We start from the raw sequence: 19,963 nt of genomic DNA, 5'->3' as shown, positions 1-19,963 counted from the left end.
AATATAAGTCTTTGTTTTACTATGGTTGCAAATATCAAAAAATTTCTATATGTGACACGGCACCAGAGTTAAGTTAGGGTTTTTCAAAATGCTGACACGCTGAGTTCAAAAGGTTCGCCATCACTGGCCTAGACTTTCTGCTACAAACTCAAGCAACTCACAGTCTGAGTGGGAGTGGGCAGAGGGACAATCAACCAGTCAGCCATGTGGCAAGCTTCCAAGAGAAAAGAGTACTTGAGCTGAGTTTTAAGAGATAAATGGTAGGAGTTAGAGGGGTTAAAGGAAAGGGCATTCTACAAAAAGGGGACCATAGGAAGCACAGAAAAACATGATGCTTTTAGGACACTACATACAAAAAGTAGTTGCTATGATTGCAGCCAAGGCTCCATGGGGGAAGGGCACGAGAAGAGGTTTGGGGCCTTGTGTGCTGAACCAGGGAGTCTGAACTTTATTCTGGAAACTGTGGGAAGTCATTGAAGGAATATTAAGCAGGAGAGTGGCATGACCAGATTTTCAATTTAGGAAAGTCACTGTGACTGAAATATGGATGGCAAAATTTGAGGAAGCTGGGATGGAAACAAAGACTAATTAAGAAAGCATTGTAATATTCCAGACAACAGATGAGAGTGGAGCCAATTACACTAAAAGCTGTGGGAATAAAGAGTGGAGGCTTAGAAAATTTTGAGAAGGCAAAATCTGTATAATTTAGAATGGCAGAACATACCATTTTAAGAAAGTGTGCCTGTTATCTAGTATGTGGGTTAAAGACATTATGGAAATACTGTTTATGGGCCATCATGATGGAAACTCTGAATACAGTTCTTCGTTCCTTTTTTGTGCCATATTCTTTAAAAGTATAAAAGTGATTTAAATCCAAGACACATTTGGTAGCAGCAAATGTACAAAGCAAATGAGAGCCTCTTGGGGGACCATAAGGCTTTGAAGTTTGGGGACCCTTACAGAGGATGTGGAGTATGCAGACTAGTGACATGGCTTGATACTATGTTTACCATAAGTACTACCATTGATGATAACCAAATATACTAACATCATGGGATTATATGATATGAATACATAAAATAATAATTATAAGCAACTTTGAGAAACAAAAAAATCTTTATTTTTTACAAAAGTTTTCATAAATGCATTTTATATTTGTTATGCATGCTATTATAACAAAGCAACTAAAATATAACTATAGTTAAGATACTTTTATGCATATTTAAAAAGTAATATTTTAATCTCCTTTTTAAAAATTGAAAGAATAAGCAATTCTTCAAAAAATATCCGTTTTTCCCCTCATGCATTTGTTGCAATGACTTAACAAGGAAAATTAAAATAACCAGTCAAATGAATGTTTAAAAGCAACTGTCACCTCATGAAAACCTTTTCAGTTTGGGACCAGGTTTAGAAATGCTTGTATGCCAGGTATTTATCTATTGCCTCTGGGTGACAACCATGCATATAGTCTAACTGAAGCTTCCCATTTGGGACTTTGTCCTCACTTGGAGGCTAATCCCATTCTTACTGCAGTTGATTGTAGATTCACAGAAAGGACTGTGCAGCATACTTGAGAGAAAATTCAGACTACCAGGATCATTTTGTTCTTTCATGTATATGCTCCTTTAAAATAAAAACAGGCAAGAAAATGCAGCAACTTAGCTCAACATATAATTTATCAATTTTATATATGATTACTCATTTTTTCCTGAGATAATTAAGCAAGTTTGTAAGTAGTCTGTTTTCATGCAAAAATACATTTTCCCATTCTTTACATTCATTTTGTAGCATTTTGTATTTCTAAATAACTAGATCACATTTGTGCTTTATACATTTGGAAAATAAAGAATAATTCATTTTCTTTACTGCAGAAAATTAAGATTATTGGTTCTCCGATGGGTAATACAATCAAGTTAAGTGCCAACTTCAAGTTGCTAAAACATCACCCGACTATAAAAATAGCAATGGAAAGTTCTATTTTTTCTCATGCTTGCCGTTTTACCTAAATTAGGAATGAAAGGTTGACTTGCTCATGTGAGGGAGGCATTATATATATTCATTCATTCCTTGGACTCCTGAGTTTGTGAGTTCCTAACTGTTGGAGCTAGGCCTACACACCACACCTGGTCAGAGTTTCCTCTCACCTGGGGGGAGATCACAGTATAATATAGAGATGTCTTTTATGGCAAAAGGAAAAAAATTGGTGCATATTCTATTTTAAAATATACACAAGATTCGTTTGTAAAATGTGTGATTTACTAACACATTTGAATGAGAAACATAAAAGTGTTTAAGAACATGTTTATGCTTAAGGAATTGATCTCTGTTAGACCTTTAGACTTAAACTGGTCTGACATCCATTGTGAAGGTGAATGTCTTAAGTACATAGCTTTTTTCTATGTTGGTTAAAGAGAAATAAAAACGTTTTTCCTCTAAATAAAGTTGGGAAATCTGAAGCAATAAGAATTTTTTCATTAATACATACTGTTTCATTTCTTCTTTATTAAAAAGTTCAGTGGAGTTAAATAGAGGAATAAAGGTATAGGGCAGTGGTCGGCAAACTGCGGCCCCTTGAGTGTGGCTCTTCCATAAAATACCACGTGCGGGCGCGCAAGTACAGTGCGATTGAAACTTTGTGACCACACTCAAGGGGCCAAAGAGCTGCAAGTGGCTCTCGAGCTGCAGTTTGCCGACCACTGGTATAGGGTGTCCCAAAATTCACGCAAAATTTGAATTTTACGCCATTTGTGCCGTAAAGTGTTGCCAATGAAAAAAAAAGATAGCATGACAGCTGACAGTTCAGGGTTACTACAAATGGAGCGCTACATGAAAGAACAACGCGTTTTCACTGTTGAGCAATATTTTAAAAATAATGAAGGTTTGGCAGCTACAGTTCGCAATTTTTGTGCAAAATATGGTCGGAATAGTGATTTAACTTCATCAACTGCGAAAAGATTAATTAAAAAATTTAGGGAGACTGGATCAATTAGTGATCTTAAACACTCTGGCTGTCCTTCAACAAGTCGTTCAACACAAAACATCAAAGCAGCTCGTGAGAGTGTTGCTGAGAGTCCAGGGACATCAATTCGGCACTGTGGTCAAGAATTGGACATTTCGAGAAGCTCTCATAGGCCATTTACCCGATATGCTATTCCATACATAACCCTATACTGTATACTTTATGAATCAATAAAAAATTTACAATTTTTAATTATAAACCTGTGTTTTCTATCAAAATTACTTCTTGCGTGAATTTTGGGACAGCCTTTACATGCAATATATTTAAGGTCCATTGTTCACTTTTCTCAGCACATCTGCAGTAACTTATTTATTAGCCCAAGTGTGGTGATTTCACACAGATCAGGAAGGCTAGTAGAAACATAAGATCTTCAAAATGCGAAAAAGAAATCTTAAGTAGTCTATATTCAATCATATCTAACTATTATGAAGTATAAATAGAATCAAAATAAGTTTTAAATAACTTGGTTATATGACATTGTCAAAATTCTTTTGGAAACAAAGCCAACTATGCAGTTATGTTAAATGGAAGGACAATGGGAAACAGCTTCAATTTTTTCAAGATGTGAAGCTATTTGCCTTTAAAATAGTATGAATATTCAATTCAGGCGATGATTTTCCCTTTTAATTAGTCAAGTATATATTAAGTGTAAAAAAACAACAACAATGCTATGTAGATGTGGCCTTGGGCATTTTCTAGTATTTATTTAGAAATGCCTTTAAAAATTAATGTGCATAGAACTAGCTCATTTACAAAAAGTCAAATTTGTAAGTATAAGTAGTGGGTATGCGAAGACAATATGCCAAAGGAATGCATATAAAAATTGGATAAATATATCCAATGAAGCCGTGGTCCACTTCTCCAAGAATGAACTGGAAGTGCGTAATCACTGGTGCACACTCATCCAGAAGGCCTGTGTGATTACGAAGTTTGTAACTTACAGTATGGATTTGTTCCAGGGGAAAGGGGCTTCTGGATTGTGAACACTGCCCCCATCTCTGCTTTCAGAGTTCTGTCTCTAAAGAAAACACTTTCACCCTGGCTGGGTTACTCAGCTGGTTAGAGCGTCACCCCGTTATTCCAAGGTTGTGGGTTCAATCCCTGGTCAGGGCACATACAAGAATGAACCAATGAATGCATAAATAAGTAGAACAACAAATTTCTCTCTCTCTCTCTCTCTCTCTCTCTCTCTCTCTCTCTTTCTCCCCCTCCCCTTTTCCCTCTCTCTAAAATAAACAAAACAAAATAAAGCATAAAAAAATAAAACACTTTCCTAGGGACATTTCCCTGTGCAGATGCTCCGTCTGTAGCTTGGACCTTAATTGCTGCTCATGCTGGGCTTTAATTATGTGAAATTGTTGACACCCAGGTGCAAGAAGTGTCTAAATACATAATGCAAGAGAGGAGGTTTTTGTGGTTAAGCTTAGAAGCATTTCAGATTTTATGAATGGAATTATGCCCCAAGAAGACATTTATCTATATCTATGATGGACTGAAAAGTTTTCCATGGGGTATTTGAAGAGGTTATTCAAAATTATGTTGTGGAAAAATTACTTTACTTGGAAATAACATTCCTTTCTCCTGACATCATGCCTTGATAGTCTTACTGAAAGAAAGTGAAATTGTTCAGAATTTTAGCCATTTGGGGTTTCCCAGGCCAAACATGGACATATTGAACATGGAAGATTGGAAGAACCCAGCAAGGAACATAGTTTGATTAATTGCTGCCCACCCTGAGAAATAATTCTGGGTTTCTCTTCCCACATCTTCTCCACAGGTCCATTCATTGTAGAGTCAACAGACAGCTTTTAGAATTAATGTGGTAAGAAGTCCAAAAATGTACACATACTATTCTTGAAGTAGTTATACATTACATTTTTTCAAGGTTGTTTCTGAATGTTTTAATGAGCTTTATTTATAAATGAGAAAACATTTTGAAAGATTTTTGTGACATGTTATATAAATATAACATTAGTTTTAAGAATATCTGAATTTGCATTTTTACGAATAAACATAAGAATTAGAGAGAAAACTTTTTTTCACATCAACAAGGATTGTCATGTTTGAAGAATCTAGTTATGTAGAATGTGAGTTATCACATTTCACTTTAGTATGATTCCGCACACCTAGTTTTAATTTTTAAATCTGATTTAATTATGATTTTGATAATCGGTTATTGAATGAGGTAGTCCACATTGCCTGGATATTTGCTGTATCTGGTTTCTAGTCCACAAGTAATTAAATACAATATATCAGTTATGTTTTTTTCTTTGTTTAATAGGAGTGCTATGAACATTGAGAATATATTTCTTTTAGTGGTACATAGTTCTTGAGAAAAGTCTTGATTTTTACATTGCCATTTGCAATATTTTTAGCAGCTTGCTACAATATCATTTTAATAAAAATAAAGTGTACTCAGTGATGATAGAGAAAATATTGTTAAAGACTTCTTGGGACAGGAAAAGGCTCAGTCGTAAAGTCACGTGCTTATTCATTTTCAGCTGCGTCATTCTGACTCATTACTTTCATGAATAATTATAATATTGCTACACAGTCCATTGTACTGAGCAGAACTTGCCTTGAACTTCACATGGAGGTTGAGTAGAGCGCTTGTATTTGTGTTTTGAAGTACTCTCTCAGCTCAGGTCTCTTAGCCTTTAGTGTTGGCGTCAGCAAGCCATTTTGAACTGAGAACATGTCAGAATGGATGTGAATGGCTTTTACCTAAAAAACAAAGGCAGAACACATATTTATCAGGAATATAACACAGCATTTATAGCATACATGACAAAAGTAAACAGGCACATGGGAATAGCTCTATCGGATAAAAATACACTATGCCTGCCAAAACCGGTTTGGCTCAATGGATAGAGCGTTGGCCTGCGGACTGAAAGGTCCCAGGTTCGATTCCGGTCAAGGGCATGTACCTGGGTTGCGGGCACATCCCCAGTAGGAGATGTGCAGGAGGCAGCTGATCGATGTTTCTCTCTCATCGATGTTTCTAACTCTCTATCTCTCTCCCTTCCTCTCTGTCAAAAATCAATAAAATATATTAAAAAAATAAAAATACACTATGCCTTTTTAAAACTATGTTAATAACATGTCAGCCTATTTGACATGTCCAAAAGCTGCCTTCTTTTCCTTCTTACTCCTTCATTTAGCAGAAATGAATTGGTTGCTTACTCTGTGTCAGGCATTGAGGACACAAAGAGTAATCATGGGTGCCCGTGCCCTCAGGGAGTGCAGTCACACCCAGTAGAGCAGACACACTGGGCAATCATTAGTCGATCTCCTTTTTTCCTTCCTTGAATGTGAGCCATGCCCACAGCTGTAGCAGCTAGCTTGTGACCATTAGGTGATAAGCCAACACACTAAGAATGGAGAGTAGGAAGACAGCAGAGCCTAGGTCTTTGAGGACCTGTACCTACCTTGGATGGCCCATCTTTGGCCTTCTTATGTGAGAAAAAACACAGAAATGCATCCTATGTGTTTAAGACACTGTGGTTTTTCTGTTAGAGTTGAATGTATTTCTGATAGAGCACCTAACCCAGGCTTGGGCCGGATTCATTGAAAAGAGATGCCAAGTTGAACTCTGAAGGATAAATAGGCTTTAGCCAGATGAAGATAACAAGGGGAAGGGGAGTGGTTGCTGCCATATGGTCTGAGTAGAAGGAGGGTGCTCCAGGCAGAGGAAGCATGTGCCAGAGCACATTGGGGACATTGCAAGTATAGGCTGAAGCACATACTAGTAGTACAAATGAAGAGCGAGATAGGGCTGGAGAGGTAGACCGAATTATAAAGGACTAATATGCCAAGGTAGGGAATTTGGAAATAATACTCTAAATAATTTTTAAGCTAAACAGCGAGAGACGGAACCAGAATGGCTCTTTAGATTGATTAATCTGTTACTGGATTGAAGTGAGGTAAAAGTGGAAGTTGGAAGACCAGCCAAGAGGCAAGATTGCTGGTGATTTGGGCCACGAGTTTGCTGTGGAGACAGAAATAGATTTCAGGGGTAGAAAGGACAGGTCTTAGAATTGGTTTGGGTAAGTGGTAAAGAAGAGATGATGATGGTTCTAGGTTTCTGCTTGGGCAGAAAAACTGGAGGAGCAGAAAGATTCTTTGGAGGTGGGAAGATCAAGTATTCATGTAAAGTTTGAAATGATTCTGAGACACCAAGCAGTCTTTGGACATTGGCCATATAAGTATTAGTATGAGGACAGAACTGCAGCCTAGACTTGAGACAGGGAGGAGTGACTGAAGAAGAAAGGAACTGGAATGTGGGTTACAAAAGCCAGGAAAACAAGAGAGAGGTCATTGCTTCAGGTGCTACTGTCCTGTGAGAACTGTTAATAAAATCAATGGGCACAATTAGGAAATGTTACTTCAAAAACCAATGTATATACCACCTCATACCCATTAGGATGGCCATCATCAAAAAAACAGAGAATAAAAAGTGTAGGTGAAGGGACAGAGAAATTGGAACCCCTTATGCATTGTTAGTGGAAATGTTAAATGGTGCAGCAACTATAGAAGCCAGTATGGCAGTTCCTCAAATTTTTAAAAATAGAATTACCATATGACCCAGGTAATTCCACTTTTGGGTATTCCCCATAAAGTGGAACTGAAAGCAGGTTTCCAAAAGACAATTGTATGGCCATGTTCACAGCAGCATTATCCACAATAGCTAAAATGTGGAAGCAATCCAAATGTCCATCAGTGGATGAATGGATAAGCAAAACATTATTCACTGTAAAAAGGAAGGAAATTCTGACATATGTTACAACACAGATGAACCTTGAGGACATTATGCTAAGTGAAATAAGCAAGTGGCAAAAAGACAAATGCAAATATATGAAGTACTTAGAGTAGTCAAAGTCAAGAGACAGAAAGTAAAATGGTGGTTGCCAGGAGCTGGGAAGGGAGTGGAATTCGGAGTTATTGCTTAATGACACTACAGAGTTTTAGTTTTACAAGATAAAAAGAATTATTGAGATGGATAGTGGTGATGTTCGTACAATATTACAAGTGTGACTACTACCACTCAACTGTACACATAAAAACAGTTAAGATGATAAATTTTGTTATGTGTATTTTACCACAAAAAAAGGGGAAAAATCAATGTATGCAAATAGTTGCAAAAATTCAATATGTCACCAATAGTTTTCAAAATCTCTGATGCTAACAGTTTAGTGCCCTGGCAGGCAGGTATTTTGAGATGGCAAAGAATTCTTTGCTGAGAAAACTCTCCCTTACATTCACTGATTTTTCAGATAAAAAACTCATATGTCCTGGCCAGTGACGCTCAGTGGTTAGAGTGCCAGCCCACGCACTGAAAGGTCGCACGTTTGATTCCCGGTCAAAGGCACATATCTGTGTTGCAGGTTTGATCTCTGGCTCTGGTTGGGGTGCATGAGGGAGGCAACCAATCAATGTGTCTCTCACATTGAGTCTCTCTCTCTCTCTCTCTCTCTCTCCCTCTCTCCCTCTCTCTCTCTCTCTCCTTCCCCCTTCATCCCTCCTTTTTCTCTCTAAAAAAGCAATGGAAAAAATATCCTTGGTTGAGGATTAAAAAAAAGTACTGTAAATTTAAATATTGTATTGGAATAAAATATCTGAAAAGTATCAATTTATGCCAACTTATTAAAGCACAGAACTTTTCATAATTTATAATGAAATACTTTTAATATACAATATTGCTTATAGATAATAAACACAGAGTGAATAATTTAGGACAGAGAATAGAGTAGAAAAAATATTTAAATTAAATAGGAAAATGCTAAATTCATTTCTAATTTAAAGGCACTTTCATTAGGTAAGTACTCATTTCAATGACAGGAAATACAATAAAATACTTTTAATGAGGACTTCCAAGTCAGAATTTGAAAAATCTATTAAGCGTTGAAGTTTACTTTGTATTGCCTATGCAAATAAAGCACATAAAAGTCAAGAAAAATGGTTAAACCAGAGTTAAGTATGCTCAAATACTTCCCCAAGTACCTACATTAAAAAATTATTGATATTTTAAAGGCTTCCTACCTACTCATTAAAATATATCTTCCAAAGATCACCATAAATTAATGGTTGGCTTAGTTCCAGGAATTGTCTGTTTCTGGAAATTAATTTACATTAATATTTTATCTAATTCAAAACTTTATTCATATCAATCCTGCCCAGTAATTCTGAACTCTTAAAGTTTTTATTGAATGATTTAAGTCTTGGACTTGGATACCTATCTGTGTGTATGTATATTTCTTCAAAAATTAGTGTTAAGCCTTAATTGATCATTCATATTTGCGGGAAAGGGGACAGAACAGGCTGACGATGGATTATGGGTTAAGTCAATTTCTGTTGAACTCTGTAACAACAGCGGACTCTCCTCTGGCATGAGGCCTGGTGTTTGCTCTCCTGTGGTCAGCTGAGGGCACACACTGGCTGTGGTGGGGAGGATGCCACAGACCAACAAAGAGGTGACAGAGTTGGCAATAAAACTCAGGCCTCTCAGGTGCCACATGACTTCTCTGTATTTGACGTTACCATGGTGAAGGCAGATTAGTAGAGCAGTAACTCTGCTTAAGGCTTATGGAAAGTCAAAAACATGTCTCCTCTCAATGAAAGCTCTAACTTGCACAATGGTTAACACTGGAAACATAGCCAAAGGTACCTTTTTAACATAAGCTTAAGAGTTGGTAGTCTTTTCCAGGAAGAGGATTCTAGATGTTATGATTCCCCACATGCCCTGGGGTAGGTCATACATCCCAAACCCAGAAGGGGGCGTGCAAGGCCTTAGGAGTCACAGGAACTAATCAGTTTAGTAATCCTGGCCCAGGCCTCCTGTATCTCCAGTGCCCTCAGAGCCAGCCCTTGCGGCCAGCACATAGGCCCAGACCAGACAGGCCTCAGACCACCAGTCTGTGGCCCCTGCTCAATCTGGTCAACAGCTTCCTTATGGAAGGGCAACAAAGTCAGTTCTACCAAATTTAGAAATTTAAATAATTATTATGCCAGACTGACCTTTCATTCAGAAATATAAATATAACTTGCTGAGTATCTCAGATTCTATAATTTTTATTTTTATAATTTTATGAAGATTTATTCATCCAGGTCTTATTTGCCCTAAAACATGCTGTCAGATGAGAGTAATGTAATGTTTCTCAAGCTAGGTTAATGTAAAGATCTATTTAAAAAAAACAAAACAAACAAAATAAACGATTCTCAGACCCCTTAGTTTGAAACTTAAAAAAAATTAGTCTTAAACTGTGGAAATGTTTTTTAATTGCAAGCAATTGCTCCAAGAGTTTTATATTTAAGACTGGTTTTAAAAATGTTTTTATGTTATCATCAAAATGAGCATATAAAATTTAAAATTCTCATAAGCCTTGCAGATCCCTAATACTACACTGGGCTAGTGCTGACACTGCCTGGGAGCATGCCAATCACCACCTCTTATGTGGCAAATAAGTACTGGGCATGCCCAAAAGAGTGACAAGCTAAGGGACCACTTGGTTTTTTAAAAGTGAATTTACTGGGGTGACAGTGGTTAATAAAATTATATAGGTTCCAGGTGTACCCTATTGGAGAAACCGTTTTATGAAAAACAATTATGTTAATTACATACTAAGAAACATTAAAAATCAGTATATTAGTATCTTTCTGCTTGATACATTTTTCTTTTTGGATTTTTGATTAAAGAGGATGTATAAACGGTATATGTAAGTAGGACAAAGTATGCTTATGAACTCAGTTACAGTAAGAACCCCAACCTAGCAAAGACAAAAGGTCTTAGAGGACTACTGTGTCCTCTCCTAATATATTCTTTGTCTCTTCCTCTTTGTAGAGGGCATGCTGGGCTAACGGATCATTGGCCCAAGGAGCACAATTTTTCCGATGTCCTAGCAAGAAAGCTTGCCTGTGGTAGTCAAGAAGAGTGTCCCCATAAAAGTAAAAATAACACAGGGATCTGGCCTGGGCAGTCGCAGGCATCTTGGAGACAGATCATGTACACATGATCCGGTGGTGAAGGCCAGGGTAATATTTCAGCTTTATGAACATTTGTGATTACAAGGACAACGAGCAGTCTCACTCGATATATGACCTATTTTAGTTTGGACGCAGGCTGCTGCCGTCAGGGTAGAACTGGCCTTCAGGGGTCTGTTGGTGCTAAGCCTGCCTGCAGGCCACAGCGTGGAGGGTGGGGAATCCAGGTCAGGGTCACTGTGGGCTGGTTTAATTTTCATCACTGCGTGAAGGGCTGAAACAAGTATGGGGAAGGTTCCAGTTACCTGTTCAAAAGAATGGAGTCCACTTTCTTTTCCTAACCTCACCATATCTTCCAAAATGGCTTTCTTCAGCTCCTGAATGGAATCATATAGGTAAAATTATAATATCAAAAACACATTTCATACCAACACACTCTCCCTCCCACACCTCCAACTGGAGCTGACACTCCCTGGCAGCATGCCAACACCACCTCTCATCTGGCAAAGAAGTACCAGGCATGCCCAAAGGAGTGACAGGCTAAGGGACCACTTGATTTTTTTCTAATTGAATTTATTGGGGTAACATTGGTTAATAAAATTATATAGGTTTCAGGTATACAATTCTATAATACACCATCTGTATATTGTATTGTGTGCTCAGCACCCCAAGTCAACATGATGTTTTTTGTTGTTTTTTGCCGCCCCCGCCCCTGGCCCAACATGATGTTTTTAAGTGGCCCTCTGGTCAGCCTGGTGAGTCCCAGGGGCCCCGTAACCCCCAGAAGAGCCCAGGGCCTAGTGGAATCGATAGGGCCTGTGGTTGCTGCTAAGAAATGGACCATGTGACTGGAGGGGCTGAGGCTGAGACAGAGCACAGAGATCCTCTTCCAGAGCTCCTTCCATGTACCACGAAGATTCTTAAGGTGTGAGTGGCTAATGCTCTAAGCATGAAGAACTGTGTTACTTTTTCAATTCCATGACGGCCTCTCTAAGCCCAGTAGATACAAAATCCACCTCACACTTGGAGAGAGCATGGCCAGTAGGCAGAAGGCCTAAGCTCACATCTGACACTGCTGTTAACCAGCTGTGTGGCCGTGGGCAAGCCGCCGTCCTCTGTGGACTCTCCTGCAAGCTGCAAAACAAGAGGCCTGGACCAACTTCCTGTGATGTCTTCTAGCTTGAAAATTCAATAGTTTTATCAAACTTTCTAAGAAGAAATGTGAGTCTGGTTTAGAATTCCCACCATGTATAAAGTTAGAAATTTCCCTACATGTTCGAATTTCGCCTGTCTGCTATTTTCTTGTTCTCTCATAATGCAGTATCAAAAAAGGCCCAGCAACCTTTTAGGAAACAGCCCCACCATACAGACCTTATTTACACAGAGCTCTGAGTATGTCCCTTCAATTCCTCTCTTCTGTGCCCAGGAGGGCATGACTTCAGGGTCAGGCACAACAATGCCCACCAAAAAGGCCTGCAATCCCACCAAAGAAAAACAAGCCATGATGAAAGCACTTTTTTCCCTAGTCACCATATTTGTTTTGATTTTCTTCTAAAAACATTAAAACGTTTCTGAAATAGATACAAAATTAAAGATACTAGTACAAGATATACCAATCACCAAAATAAAATAATCACCAAAATTGACAAAAGCTTTTTATCATCACAAAAGCCCTTATATTATTATTTTTAAACATTTATTAAAGTATAGTTGACATATAATATTATATTAATTAAAAAGTTTTTTTTTTTTTTTAATGAAAAAGTTTTTAAAGTGGTTATCTGTAGTCCAGCAGTAAAAATAATCTCTTGGTATGCTCAGACTCTACCCTTTTCTAAAAATAAGTAGATGGCTATGTTATGAAACATTTCCACCAATGTATCACACATTCTTGACTATTTATTTTCTGATATTTACCTAACTTTGTAAAAAAAATAATAAAGAATAAACCTAAGGAGATTAAGCATCAATAAAGTTAGACCTACATGTACCTTTAATTCTCATGCTAAACTCAAATGAGTACATCTTCAGGATGGTAAACAAACAACTCGATGAACCAAAATATGTTTCTCAGGATTTCCTGACATTTTAAAATTAATATGGTCTTTTATTTCATTAACATGCTTCATTAAATGATTAAAAATAATTTCATAATATTTAATTATAGCAATCCAATTAATGCAAAGACTATATTCATAGCGATCTTTCTGACTTTAAATCTAAATGATGTTGAAAACAGAATAATAAATCCTCTCCAAATAATGTAATCCTAAACCACATTAATTAACATATTACCTTAATATATTAGGCTATATCATCATCAGTGCCATTGTTGCAATATTATACCTATTTATCTGTAAAGTTCATTTGCATATTTCAAAATCAAAACAGTAGAAATTCTGAATTTTACTTCAGCAACTTATTTCAAAATTCCTCTTGGAAATAGGTAGAATATTAGTTAAAAGTGGATACAAGCCTTGGCCAGGTAGCTCAGTTGGTTGGAGCGTTGTCCCTATACACCAAAGTTGCCGGTTCGATCCCTGGTCAGGACACATGCAAGAAGTCTCTCTCTCTCTCTCTCTCATACATACATACATAAATAAAAGCAGTGGGTACAGCCGTAGCCAGTTTTCTCAATGATTAGAGCACTGGCCCCTGTACTGAAGGGTCTCGGGTTCAATTCCTCTCAAGGGCACATATCTGGGTTGCCGGCTCAATCCCCAGCCCCAATCCGGGGCGTGTGCGGGAGTGTCTCTCTCACAGGAATGTTTCTCTCACTCTGTCTCTTCCTCTCCTTTCCACTCTCTCTAAAAAAATCAATAGAAAAAATATCCTCGGCCTTAGCTGATTTGGCTCAGTGGACAGAGCGTCAGCCTCTGGACTGAAGGGTCCCAGGTTCAATTCCGGTCAAGGGCACATGCCTGGGTTGTGGGCTCAATTTCTAGCAGGGGGTGTGCAGGAGGCAGCTGATCAATGATTCTCTCCCTCTCCCTTCCTCTCTGAAATCAATAAATATATATTTAAAAAGAAAAATATCCTCGGGTGAGGATTAACGACAAGAACAAAAAAAGTAGTGGGAACAGCACAGGGAATATAGTCACTATTGTAATAACTATGTATGGTGACAGATGGGTACTAGGCTTACTGGGGTAATCATGTTGCAAGTTATGCAAATATCAAATCACTGGGTTGTACACCTGAAACTAATATAATATTGTATGTCAACTGTAATTGAAAAACAAACAAATTCTTAAAAACACACACACATCAAGTTAAAAGTAGTGGGAGTGTCCATTACTATAACTTCAAGCAACTTATCGCCTAATTGCAATTTATCAAACCCTAAATAATTAAGGTTTCTTCTTTAACAAGGAGTTTTCTTTCATAATCTAATATGTAGGTGAATACGGTGTCTGATTAGAAATTAATCTTTACTACTTAATCAAATACCAAATACTTAGGAAATCATTCTGAGCTAACTCTAGATTTTTCAGCAGGCCCAGCACCTGTGGGAGGGCTGGAGCACAGGGGACTCACCTGTAAGCTGTCCCCATGGACATAGGTTTGTGCCACAGGCTCACTCCGGGTGTAGATGTTCTCAATCTTCTCAGGTGCAACATATTCTCCCTGAGCAAGTTTAAATATGTGCTTCTTCCGATCAATAATTTTAAGAGTTCCCGCCTGTGGAGTTGGACAAACAGCTTCATAGAAAGATGGCATCCTCTGAACCTCAAGCCATCACTCCGTAGTGCCATAGTCCCTCACTCCTGTCCTGCCCCACCTTGCAGACTCCACCCAGATCTGCTCCTCTGTGACTTCTCTGCTCTTGACAGCCACCGCGCACAGGGATTGATGGCTCAAGCTCTGCCCTGAATGAACTCGGCATTTACCCCCTCCCTTGCTCCCCCTCCCACCCTGCCACCCTCCTCCTTAGAAAGCCCACTTGTCTTCCCACCAGGGCTTTCCTCTCGCCCAGGCCCTTGCTCTAGCTGTCCCTTTTCTCACGGCATCTTCAGATTTCCCCCCTTAAGCCATGCTTAGGACTCTTGCCCCAGCTACTGCCCCAACCCCAAAGAGTGCCTCTCTACCCATAGCACACAGCCCCCAGTGAGTCCCTCCTGACCAGCCGGATGGCCAGGGCCTCTGCAGCAGGCAGGCCACCCCTTGGGCAGTGAGTGCCTGTGCTCCTGGTCTCCAGGACCCCGGTGACCTCCCTGCCTCCCCTCAACCTTTTTTGAGTTTCCTAAGTGAGTCTCTCTCTTTTGGCTCAACCTTGAATGTTGCACATTCCTCACCTCCACTGACATGCGCCTTGAGGTTAAGCACCATTTATCTCTTCATTGGCCACTCCCACATCTGTCTAAGCTTCCAGCCAGACCTGTCACTGAGCGCCAGACCCAGAACTTAACTCTCCTCAGGACTCAGAAACAAGGGTGGTTGCATATGCGACATGCCCCCAAAGGAAGCTCCTCACTGCCCTCCTCACGCCTGCCCCAGCCCCCAAGCCCTAACACTGGAGATGGCCTTGCCATTTGCCTTTCCTGGGACCTCCAGCAGTCAGGCTCAGCCACCCTCGCTCACAAGCCTCTCTCCATCAAACCACTTCCTGACCGGCCAGCCCTTTGCACACACTCTGTTCGTGCCCCATCTCTCCAGAAGAGAAAAACAAGCAGGCCCTGCCTTGCTCAAAACCCAGGCTGGACAACACACACGTTCCCTACACTGGCTTCTTTGGTATTCATGGTACTCTATGCACTGGGTGTCATCACCTCCATTGCATAGATAAGGAAAGGGAGGATCAGAGAGGTTACTTAACTTCTTCAAAGCCACACAGCTAGGAGGTAGGGGAACCAGGATTTTAAATCAGGTCTTTCTGGATCAGAAATATATACCTTTTCCTTGTATCTAATACTATTTCAAAACACTACTTTAAAAAATTTAACTCCCACAGACTGCCTGCCTGTTGTCTTGGGCTTTTAGTTCAAGCAAAACGCTGGGTATTTCACATGAATTAATTTACGTGCTTCTCACAACACCCTGCAGGGTAGGTCATTTCATCCAAGTTATGGGGCATCGGTGGCAGAGCCAAGGCTTTGTGAGGCTTTAAGCTTTTTCTAACTTTGAGGATCCTCTTTAAGAGAAATAATATAAGATGAAGTACAGAACCTTGGAAGGAGCCTATGCAAGTGAAGGGACCTGAAGCCTAAGCTTTCTTAGGTGATGGGACAATTTACCCTCCATCAGTGTCCAGGGCCCCGCTGACTTCCCCCGTCGGCCTCTTCCACCCGCGTGCCTTCAATTAGAACTGACTGCTTCGCTTCTCTAGTGTCTCTCCACTCAGCACGTGCTGTGACTCCTGCCCTGACTGTCCTTCCCAGTCGCTCCTCTCACCCAGGGCATATCCTGAGACTCAGACCCAGCAGGCACGGGTCCTCCTTTGCCTTGCCCCAGGTGAGCGTGGCCCTCAGTTCATGCAACCGCACTGAGCACCGTCTAAAGACTGGACGCTGTCTAAAGACCTGTCTCTCCCCTGAGCAGAGTCCCTGGCCCAGGGCACACATCAAGGAACATTCTCAACTGCTGCAGGATTGAACGTTTCTCAAAGGGAAGCACTCAGACCCAAGCAGGGGCAAACAGCTCGCCAGCCACTCACGTGACCAGTAAACGCAGCATCTCAGAATGCCCACCAGAACCTTCGAGAGACTCCTTGGGTGGGCTGCGTCAGGCAAGGGCCCTGAGTTTCAGCAACAGAGCCTTTTTCTGCTCATAGCTTTCATCTAAGCATCTCCTGTGTGTCAGGCTTTGTGCTAATTGCTTTACATGTATAATCTCACTGATTCCTCACAATAACTGTGCAGGTAAGCCATGGTGTTATCCCCATTTTATAAATGACAGAATGAGGCACAATAGCTGATTTGGGCTGCAAGCTGATTTGGGCCACAGCCAAAGAGTTTCCCATAGCTTCACACTCTTATTCTACAAGTGAGTCCCAGCGTCCCAGAGAGGGATGAGGCTTTGCTCATGGTCACGAGAGCCACTGCTGTCAGAGCCACAGAAACGCAGCCATTTTGGGCTCAGCGTCAAGTTTTCCTCCTGCTCAAGGCTGCTTCTCAGCGGGGGCCAGCGTCCTGGGCTCCCACCGCTGCCTTTCTCAGGCCTCCCAGAACTATGAACTCCGGCTCCTTGTACTCCACCCCCCAGATTCCACAGCACTGCGGGTCTTTCTGGAAACCATGAAGGGTAGGCAGTGGGCCCCACATTCCAACTGTATCCTCCCACAAAGATCCCTATCTCCTGCCTCAGGAGGGTGGAGGAGAAAGCGTTGGGGGCAAGGTAAAGACAAACCTCTTAATCCCTGGAGGTGACCCTGAATGACTAGCTGTCAGGCAGGACATGGAGAAGACCCCTGCCTCAGAGTGAATCAGATTTACACCCACCACCCAAGTGCTTGGAGCTCCAGGCTTCCCAACACACGCACCGGCAGCCACTGCCCAATGTCTCCAGTGTGGAGCCAGCCGTCGCTGTCCAGGGCCTCCTTTGTCTTGTCTGGATCTTTCAAGTAACCTTTGAACACATTTGGTCCTCTCACACATATCTGCAGGGACAAACACCGGTTTCTCTCAGCCCACAGCATCAGGATTCCTGATGTGAGGCTGTCAGGGGCAAGTGTAGAAGACTGTACGCTATCCCCCAGGAAATCCACTGTGCAGACGGCAGTGATGACAACAGAGGACAGGAACAGCCACCAGCTATTCCTCAAGCTGCATCCTCTCCATCTCTCCTCTCTGCCCTGGCCACCCCAGGCCTCCCTCCACCATCTCTTCTTCCTCGGGAACCCCCTGGCCTTTGGCAGGTGCTGCTTTGTGACACTGGATGAGGTCACATCAGATACTGATGGCCGGCTGGTTCTACCAGAGAGGCTCAGCCCCTGCCTCAACAGGCAGCCAGGCAGCTTCTACCCACTCGCATGGAATGAATGAGTATCTACCCCACCTGGCCTATCTGCAAATAGTTATGTTTCTGCTGGGACGGATTCACAACAGCAGGCGATGCCACTTAGAGGGAAAATAGGATTTTTTTTTTTAAGTTTTGAAAATTATAAATCTCGAGTTAGACCAGCCCTGCCATAGTCTTGTTTCATAAACAGAAGAGGGAGGAAATACTGAATTTGGTTGAGTCAAATTAAGCAGAAATTTAAAGTGACTTTACACCGAGGGTAAAAGAAAAATAATTCCATTTTTTCCCCTTTACTCATTACATGCAGCCTCCACAGACACGAATGGCTAAATGCTGAAGTTTACCTCTCCCTCTCCTTTGTGGGTCCAATAGTTCAGTTCCACGACATCGACGAGCTTGATATGATTGCAGGGCAGAGGGGCCCCCACGTGCCCTAGGACAAACACCAGAGCAATGTGGCATGGTCGGTGTCTAGGTCCACCTCAGCACTGAAGACACTCCATGCCATGTAACCTCCCCAAGTGGTCACAGTAGGGAATTATGGATGAAAAGCAAAACACATTTAGACGGGCATGTGTCATAGGCAAGCGCTGACAATAAAACAAAGTTCTGGAGAAGGGAGAGGCCAGGCTTTGCAGACCTTTGTTTTACATCTGATTCTTAAAGAGCTGGACAGGTGCACCAGCCTGGCACCAACCTGCAGAGTCTGTGGGGCTCACGCCCACACCGACCACATCGTCAGGAAATTTTACAATCGTGCCCCTGTTGAAAGACTATCCCCTTTGTCAGATCACAAGTCTTGGTTTGGGGTTCATAAAATGAGGTCATCATTGCTTTTCCTCCAGTCACCAGACTGTTGACCAATGTGCCCAGGAATCATCTAGGAATCTTGTTAAACTGCAGATTCTGATTCAGTGGGACTGGGATGAACCCTGAGATTCTTCTGCATGTCACACAGGCACGCAGGGGATGATGCTTCTGGTCCACACAGTACACTGAGTAACAAAGGAATGGAAACCAGGACAAGGTAACTCAACCCTAAAAAACAACTTCTAATTTTCTTGATCTTGTAATTTCCAGCCACAAAATTACATTGAAGTCATTTTCTAGTAATTTGTGTGAGTGTGGTTGTTACAGAATTCACTGTAATAAGGTGCTGGCCAAGGTCCTGAAGGGACCATGAGCGACAGAGCCATGGAGATAAAAAATGAGGCAGTGACACTTCGTTTTCTCTTTTAAAGCAGAGGTTGAAAAATCTTTCACAATTCGTACAAAGACATCTATCTTCTCATACTCAATAGCCTTTGCAAGTTTTTATGGTAAGGATGAATAAAAAAGGCAAAACTCAAAAGTCTTACATAGGAAAATGCGGAGAATGACATAGAGGGAAGTAAGTATCTGAAAGGAAGGGCATATGTGAGAGTGATTGGCAAACATAATGGCAACAATAATAAAAAAATAGTGAACCAGGACCCCAGAAGACAGTCCTTGTAAATTTGCCCGTGGTAGAAAGATCAAAGAATTTAAACACCAAAGGCTTCATTAAGCTAGAATTTAAAAGATAAAACTCGGGAAAAAATGCTTCTGTACTTGACTTGGCCAAATCAGATTTTGATTTAGACTCCACCTATCATGTTTCTGCTGACTACCTCAAGGTGCCCTGAAAACAGGATTGCATTACTGGGCATATTTCTTGTGCATGCACATTATCCCAAGTTTTTCTAGTTTGCAGTTGAGCAAACTAAAGCATGAGGGTGGAAAGCATAGAGAAAGTTGGTGCCCTAAAGGATTCCTTTGCCGGATCGTGTTTAGTCTTCCAGTATCTGGTCTAAATTTGTGGTGGACCATACAGGGACTACCTGCTGCTTCCTCCTTACCCTGAAAGATGAGTCTCTTCAGAATGAGGCAGTGCGTGGGATCTGCTCCTTCCCGAGGCTGCCACTGCCTTCTAGACACTAATGTCATAGGAGACTGTAGTTCCCAAGGGCCTTGGAAATGGCCCTTTAAGAA

At 40.9% G+C, this 19,963-nt stretch overlaps 1 protein-coding gene across 7 annotated transcripts in view; it reads right to left on the bottom strand.

The window, feature by feature from the left end:
- Nucleotides 1-1,115: 1,115 nt before the first annotated feature.
- Nucleotides 1,116-19,963, bottom strand: part of ACSL6 (acyl-CoA synthetase long chain family member 6) — a 56,656-nt gene continuing 37,808 nt past the window's right edge. For 5 of the 7 annotated variants that reach the window (XM_070415045.1, XM_070415048.1, XM_070415049.1 and 2 more), the window contains exons 16-21: nucleotides 18,298-18,386; nucleotides 17,475-17,591; nucleotides 14,534-14,677; nucleotides 12,368-12,469; nucleotides 11,302-11,373; nucleotides 4,127-5,743 (exon numbers count right to left, since the gene is read on the bottom strand). In XM_070415045.1, coding sequence (XP_070271146.1) covers nucleotides 5,606-5,743; nucleotides 11,302-11,373; nucleotides 12,368-12,469; nucleotides 14,534-14,677; nucleotides 17,475-17,591; nucleotides 18,298-18,386 — 662 coding nt within the window. In that variant the 3' untranslated portion in view covers nucleotides 4,127-5,605. The other 2 variants (XM_070415043.1, XM_070415042.1) reach the window with 2 other exon arrangements.

This window comes from Myotis yumanensis, unplaced genomic scaffold, assembly GCF_028538775.1.
Source record: "Myotis yumanensis isolate MYYU_CA2020_CCGP unplaced genomic scaffold, mMyoYum1.0.hap1 SCAF_5, whole genome shotgun sequence".
Classification (NCBI taxonomy): domain Eukaryota; kingdom Metazoa; phylum Chordata; class Mammalia; order Chiroptera; family Vespertilionidae; genus Myotis; species Myotis yumanensis.
The sequence above is the reverse complement of the archived record's forward strand: the minus strand, read 5'-3'. Positions and strand labels throughout refer to the sequence as shown.